The sequence below is a fragment of the Eleutherodactylus coqui genome, chromosome 4 (assembly GCF_035609145.1).
Source record: "Eleutherodactylus coqui strain aEleCoq1 chromosome 4, aEleCoq1.hap1, whole genome shotgun sequence".
NCBI classification, from domain to species: Eukaryota; Metazoa; Chordata; class Amphibia; order Anura; family Eleutherodactylidae; genus Eleutherodactylus; species Eleutherodactylus coqui.
In genome coordinates this window covers 289,759,579-289,767,404 of record NC_089840.1, presented here as the reverse complement: position 1 = coordinate 289,767,404, position 7,826 = coordinate 289,759,579, and the positions used below count along the sequence as shown (strand labels likewise).

The window sequence follows — 7,826 nt, the reverse complement described above, 5'->3', positions numbered from 1 at the left end:
GGCGGGGCAAGGCTGGAGTTCTTCCTGACTGGGGGCGGGGCAGAGCTGGCAGTCTCTCTGACTGGTGGCAGGGCTGGCAGTCTTCCCTGACTGGGGGCTGGGGCAAGGCTGGTAGTCTCTCTGACTGGGGGCAGGGCAGGGCTGGCCGTCTTCCTGACTAGGGGCGGGGCAGGGCTGGTGGTCTCTGTGAGCGGGTCAGAGCTGGCAGTCTCTCTGTGGGTGGGAAGGGCTGGCGGTCTCCCTGACTGGGTGCGAGGCAGAGCTGACGGTCTCTCTGACTAGGGGCAAGGCAGAGCTGGCGGTCTTTCTGACTAGGGGTGGAGCACGGTGGTCGGTCTCCCTGACTGGGGGGCAGGGCAAGGCTGGGGGGGCGGTCTCTCTGACATGGTGGTGGGGCAAGGCTGGCAGTCTCTCTGACTGGGGAGGCGGGGATGCGGCAGGGCTGGCAGTCTCCCTGACTGTGGATGCGGCAGGGCTGGCGGTCTCTGAGTGTGGGGGGGGGGGGCGCGCAGGGCTGGTGGTCTCTGAGTGTGGGGGGGGCGCAGGGCTGGCGGTCTCCCTGACTGGGGGCGGGGCAGGGCTGGCGGTCTCTCTGACTGGGGGCGGGGCAGGGCTGGCGGTCTCTCTGACTGTGGATGCGGCAGGCCTGGCGGTCTCTCTGACTGTGGGGGGCGCAGGGCTGGCGGTCTCTCTGACTGGGGGCGGGGCAGGGGTGGCGGTCTCCCTGACTGGGTGCAGACAGCAATCAGAGGATTGTAGAAGAACAAACAATGTTAAACAACCCTGTGATGGGGACCGATGGTGGAGCTTCATTATCCCTTGAGAAACCAGTGTAATCCACCGCACAAAGCTTTGGGAGGCTGAGAGGACGGGAAGATGAAGCCACCGACTACCCTCCATCCTCATTGCTTTACTCTTCACATTTCCCTTTGTCATTAAATTCTTCTTCTGGCTGCGTTCCTGCTGACATCATCCCATTTCTTATAAGGACACGGAGGAACAATGCAGCGTCTCAACCTTCAGTCCACATTAAGGCAGGACGCAGCGCTTGTGATAACACTATAGGGAGCAGAAGACCGATGCAGATGGATCTCTATAGGGTCACTGGTGGATCTGGATACGTTGGGGGCAGCAAAGTGACAAATGAGGTTTACCCCTGATAAATGTAAGGTTCTGCCCATGGGGGTAGGGAAGGTTTAATGGGCCCTAATATTGAAGTGTGTTGTGGCTCAGCAGTCTACCATGTGTTTTCCATCCTGCCGACTACGTAGGCTTTATGAAGTCTCTGGATTCGTGGACCCAACCTGCAGCCGCCACGAGCCAAGGTGATGGTCAGCAGAGTCTACGGGTGGGGAGATGCTAACGGTTCGTCGCTCTACACAGACAGGAGGCCGGCTCATCTTCCACACTTTAATACTCAGATCACAATCACCGACACTCAGTGAATGACATCACATCCAGAAATCAGCAACTATTCACACTCATTAGAAAGAATCACACATGTGGTTATGATTCCCCGCTGCTCCTGGGTATCCCGATGCTTCTTGTATGGGGGGGGGGGTGGCCTGCAACAAACCCCCCCAACCACCAGTGAAGAGCTAAATAGTGCAACATATAGCAGAGCGATGCAAACTATAGCGACACCCTGAGCTGTTGTGCAGCACAGCCCCCTAGTGCAATGTGTTATAAAGCTACGTCTGGTGGAGCTGGACAGCGCCGCGCCGCGATCCCAATGCAAAATAACCCACAGAGGCATGCAGAAAAAAAGTATCACAGAACTAGAAAAAGCAAACTAAACTATCACTGTGCAGAGAACGGCGTGTGCTCCGGCAGGTCACCCATAGAGGTGGGTACCCAGCACTGGAAATGTGGAAACATGGACTAAAACCACCTGTGTAGTTAGTGGCCAGAAGAACCAGGGGTGCACTCACTACCCCCCACCCCTGAACGTGAGGACAAATATGACCCCTGAGGTCTCGGAGCCAGCCCGGGCATCAGTGAGGTCACAGCTACACACCGGTCTCGGTCATGGAACCTGCAGGTCATACTTGCTGCGCCGCAGGGACAGGAGACCATATATATCTATGGACCGCAGCTATCGCACTATATATAATCTGTAAGTCGGCGCATGTCCACCTACTGTAGACTCTCATCACCTGCAGCGGGGACAAGGACATGAATGTTACTGGAGATGAAGGTGATAGCAGCCCTTTATCAGAGAGGGACACCAGCAGCCTCATTCACTAAACCGGAGCCGACGGAGAACGTCAGCAAGAGCGATGCAAATCCCAAGAAGGAAAACGATACTTTCGATTCCAGGTGTGACGTGAGGCGCCAATGATGGCGGCCATGTAAACTCAACAATGTAAAACTTGTCAGTCTTCTGTGGTCTCCCATGATGCTTTATTTCCAGCTCCTCCCAAAATCAGGACATTGACTTATAGAGTAGCTGCTTTCCCATTGGGGGCGCGGTGGTGACATTATTCCATAACTCTTCTGCATAACTTTTTCCCAAGGAGCATTGCATGACCTATAAGACTCCCTACACCCTTGTCGTGCTCTCCACAAGGAGAACATTACCTCTCCCCACACTCCGCTCCCACTTTATAAGTCTTTCCCTGTCTGGGTGGCGCTTAGCTACATGGCAACTTATATCTAAAGAAGGTGAATGAACGCACATAGAAGAAATACTGTGGGGGAGGGGAAGGCTCATAGATACAGTAGGACTAGAAAATGTAGTTATGTTGTGGCCTTGTGAAAATGTACAATCAATTTCAAGGTTTCCCCCTCATTCTGCACTTAGTACTCCATAATAACAAAGTGACAACAGAATGAGAGAAATCTTTGGAAAGGTTTTAAAAATGAAAAACTCCCATTTCGCACTGACATAAGTATTCGCCCCCCGTACTCCGTACTTGGCTGAAGCCCATCTGGCAGCGATTTCAGCCTTTAGTCTTCTTGGGGATGATGCCACAAGGTTTGCACCCCTGGATTTGGGGATTTTCTGCCCTCTGTCAGTTGGATGGGGGCTGTCTATGGACAGCCGTTGTCAGGTCTCTCCAGAGATGTCCCGTTGGGTTTAGGACTCTCTCCGGGCCCCTCAAGGACATTCACAGAGTTGTTCCTAAGCCACTCCAGTGTTGTGTTGTCTTGGCTGGGGTCTTAGGGTCATGGTCTTGTTGGAAGGGGACTCTTCTGCCCGGTCTGAGGTCCTTGTGCTCTGGATCAGGTCTTCATTATCTCTGTACTTTGCTCCATTCAGCTTTCCATCCACCCTGACCGGCCTCTCCTTCCCCAGCATGTTGCTCCACCACCATACTTCACTGTAGGGATGGTATTGGGCAGGTGATGAGCGGCACCTGGTTTTCATTGACCCTGACCGATCTCCCCTCTCCCAGCATGATGCTCCACCACCAGGCTTCACTGTAGGGATGGTATTGGGCCAGCGATGAGCGACGCCTGCTTTCCAACCACCCTGACCGGTCTCCCCTCCCCCAAAATGATGCTCCACCACCTGGCTTCACTGTAGGGATGGTATTGGGCAGGTGATGAGCGACGCCTGCTTTCCATCCACCCTGACCGGTCTCCCCTCCCCCAAAATGATGCTCCACCACCAGGCTTCACTGTTGGGATGGGATTGGGCAGGGATGAGCGACGCCTGCTTTCCATCCACCCTGACCGGTCTCCCCTCTCCTAGCATGATGCTCCACCACAAGGCTTCACTGTAGGGATGGGTATTGGTCTGGTGATGAGTGGCACCTGGTTTCCTCACACAGAACGCTTAGAGTCCAAAAAGTTCTATCTTGGTGTCATCAGAGCAGAGAATCTTGTTTCTCATAGTCTAAGGCCCTTTTTGGTAACTCCAGGCGGCTTTCATGTTTCTTACTGAGGAGGCTTCTTTCTGGCCGCTCTGCCATAAAAGCCAGATTGGTGGAAGCTGCAGGGATGGTCGGCCTTCTGAAAGTTTCTCCCATCTGCACACTGGATCTTTGGTGATCAGCGAGAGAGACTGTTGGGTTCTTGGTCGCCTATCTGACCGAGGCCCTTCTTCCCTGATGACTTAGTTTGGTGGGCTCTTGGGAACTTTTAGTGCAGCAGAAATGTTTTTCTAGCCTTCTCCAGATCTGCGCCTCCACACAATCCAGGCTCTGGGCTCTACTGGCAGCTCTTTTCTTCTCATGGTTTGGTTTTGGCTCCGATATGCATAGTGAGACCTTATATAGACTGGGGGGGGTCTTTTATGTCCAATCAGTTGAATCTACCACCGGTAACTCCAATGTGAAGAAACATCTCAAAGATGAGTAAGAGAAATGGGAGCCCCAGAGCTAAATGTTGTCACTTTGTCATTATGGGGTATAGCATGCAGAATGAGGGGAAAACTGGAAACTTCTTTATATTTACACAAGGCCACAACAAAACGTAAGAACGAGTGAAAGAGTCTGAAGCCCTTCCGGATCCACTGTCTACACTACAGGGACAGAGCCGAGGAGAACGCCCAAGACCTGATAGTCATCACAGAGAAGAGTGAGGCAGGTCATTGGGAGCTCTCGGTCACATCTTCCATGGACCGACCGCATGGAGCGATTCTTCAACAACTGAAAAAATGTACATTTACTAAAATCTGCTAAAACCCTCCTCCGCCGTCCCAGGTACAGAAAGCCACCCGGGAATGACCAATATACAACAGTAACGGAGCAGGCGACAGATCCATTAGTACACCCTGCACAGCGGTGCATCGGCTCTCAGGTGGCTCATTGAAGATGCGCTCCATCATCAGTGGACATGTTCACCAGCCATGAGGTCTCACGGCACCACTAATAAGTCTCCCCCACTACGTCATGAGTTTATTGCAGTCCCTTTAGGTGGTGCAGCCTGACATTGAGCTCTTCTACCTCCAATGGGCCGGGCTGCAGCTTCCTGTCTGCATGAACATAGGTGGTTTGGGGGCATTCATTAAAAGAAATGGAGAAATAGAACTCTGTGGCTAAAAAACTCCAAGGAAAGAGTGTGAAAACAGGAAAAGACAAGCAGTGCATTACTAGAAGCGACGCCAGAGCGTCCTCTGCAGGATGGGGAGGGAGGAATATGGGAGTCTTTCAGGATTTACCTTCCTACGGATTTAGTGTAACGTTTTCGCCCTTTGGTTACGGACCGATCCTCGGCCGCTGCCGGTTTCGTGAATTTGGCGCCGATATTGAGGCTATTAGTAAACCTGAAAATTGTGCAGACATGAATGAGAAGTGGAGGTGACACACACGCAGCCCATACAAATCTCAGTGCCTGTCCACCGGGGACCGGCCGCATCCAGTGGTGGCAGCGGCGCCGCGCAGGTAGCTGTACTGTGAATTGTGCTTGTGAAGTCATCACTGGTTGCAGGACAGGAAGCGACTCCATCGAGGGCCCAGATGATGACATCACGGTGAAGGCCACAGGGGTAGAGGCCACTGTGTGTTCTTATTAGCAGTGAGAACTATCCACGTCCTTCCCTCTCTTGTCCACGTTGTCCGTGTTCTTGGCGGCATCCAAGCCATCTTTTCTCGTGGGCCGAAGATTCAAGGAATTTTTTGTCTCGTCCGATTTCTTTCCATCTCCAGCGTATCCCAGAGTCTCTGCAGAGCTAAGGAGAGACCACAGCCAGCGATTAGGTTATACGTATGACAGGAGGAGTCTAACCTCAGGCTCCTCCCCCTTGCGCTGAGAACGAAGGTCCCCACTCTCCACCAGACTACTGGCCGACCACAATGAACAAGTGTCCCTCGAAGAGTGGTTGCACATGTGCCGGGACTGTATATAGCAATTAGACCTGCATAATCACTCTCCCCCTGTTTCATGTATACAGCTCCTATGCGTTTCCATGGTTACAGACTATAAACCATCCCCAAGTCTACTGATGCTGCAGTTCTAATGAAGAGTAGAAGCATATATTCCCGGGAGACGGAGCGGCAGCGAGTTACTTTTTGTGTTCTTTGCTGTTAAGGGACGTGGGTGTCGGGGATCTGACGGTCCCAATTCTTGGTTATGGTGGGAATTTAACATCCTGGCTGGGAAGGGTTGCCCAAAATGGACGTCAATTTACGTCCTCTATATGGTGTGGCCTCAGAAGCGGAGCCCGCGCCATCCGCTGCAAGAGTTAGATGTAACTGATAGCCAGGCTCCCGCTGCAACAGCGGGCATCAGTGAGAACACCGATCCCCTTAACATTGATAACGGCATGTTAAAGGTTCACGGAGGAAGGACGCTCCATCTGTGATGTCATCAATCGTCCACCACTAATCGCGGTCACGGTGGGACTCATGGGTTGCCATGGCAAACAGACGCCAGTAAATGGCTACGATAAACAATAATGAATTACAGTACAGAAGTGCTGCACTGTATTATAGGAGCGCAGGTTAAAGTCCTTTACAGGGACAAAAAAAATGTAAAATAACAAAAATGGTTAAAAAAAAAAGTGTAAAATGACAAAAATGTTAAAAAGGGATGTAAGAAAAATATATAGTAAAGCGTGAAAAAAAATGTAAAAAAAAACACATTTTGGTTTTGTTGTATATGCAACAACCCGTAAAATAGATTGAGCGCACTTGTTATTCTGCACTGCATGCGCTATTTAAAACAAATGGACTCAAAATGCATTTGTTTGTTCGCGCTGGCAATACAGGACGCCTGTATCTGGCATCCTGTTGCCATGGCAACCCGTCGGGCTCTTCGCCATTATATCGCGAGAGTCCGATGACGTCACAGAGGGAGTGTGCTCCCTCTGTGAACTCTCTACATGCTGCGATCTACATAGATCGCGCCGTGCTAACAGCAGGGGTCGCCGACTCCCGCTTCTGGATAGCGCATGATCTCTTCTGATCTCACGCTATTCCCAGAGCGGAACTGTGTGGCGTTAAAGGGATATTCCCATCGCAGCAACTGCTGGAAGAGCTGGAGATTAGCCAAAGTCAAACGCTTGGCTACAATCCGGCAATCCCACGACAGTGAATGGAGTGGAGGTACCGATGTACAACCTTTGCTGCCCACCCTCGGAGACGTGCCGGGGCCTGAAATCCCTAGATCAGTGGGGGTCCCAGCAGTCGAATCGATCCTGTGGAAAGGGGGTAACCTGCTGAATTGGAAACAAGCCTTTAAGGAAGATGGGTGAAGGAAGAGTAGAGTATAGACTGTGGTGGACACGCCAAGAGCTGGCAGGGGACAAGCAGATGAGTTGGGGTCCTCGGCAGAGAACGGGGGGCTGTCACACCTGTAAGCCGATAAATCTTGATTCTAAATCGTGAGAACAAAAGAGCTTTCTTTCTGCCCTTCCTGGAGGTGATGATGAAACCTCAGCTGCTGGACTCGTCTTGTGAATGTACGTCTAATTCATCTAATTCTATGTTGGCCGCGCAGCGGGGGCTGCATTAGTGTGTGGCACCGCTCCAGAAAAAGTGCGCAGCGGCAAAACAATTTGAGCTCTGCTTCATTTGCAATAAAAATGGACAAAACCTGCAAATCGTCGTGACCTCCTCCAAGGAGAACAAAAAACGGAGAAATTTACATCTGTCAGTGAATAGTGTCTGATGGGGGAAACGGGGGGGTCTTCAATCGAGAACCGCTGCCAAACCAGGGCAGCTTTGTCTGAGCAGAAACCCTCCAGCACTTACGAAAAAAATGTAACTCGCTCTGCGGCTCTTTTATAAGGACGAAGATTTCACTGAAGATTTGGGTCTCGAAGGGGAAGACTCAGCCCATAGACAAGTTTACCGAGCTTCACCTAAAGCCGATCGAAGCAGCGAATCCTCCTTTACTTCCTAATCAGCTGTGGATGTGACTACAGAAGGCCCAAAGGG

At 51.7% G+C, this 7,826-nt stretch overlaps 1 protein-coding gene across 4 annotated transcripts in view; it reads right to left on the bottom strand.

The window, feature by feature from the left end:
* Positions 1–1,396: 1,396 nt before the first annotated feature.
* Positions 1,397–7,826, bottom strand: part of SHTN1 (shootin 1) — a 69,409-nt gene continuing 62,979 nt past the window's right edge. For all 4 annotated transcript variants that reach the window (XM_066601379.1, XM_066601381.1, XM_066601380.1 and 1 more), the window contains one exon: positions 1,397–5,617. In XM_066601379.1, coding sequence (XP_066457476.1) covers positions 5,458–5,617 — 160 coding nt within the window. In that variant the 3' untranslated portion in view covers positions 1,397–5,457. The remainder of the gene's footprint in view (positions 5,618–7,826) is intronic.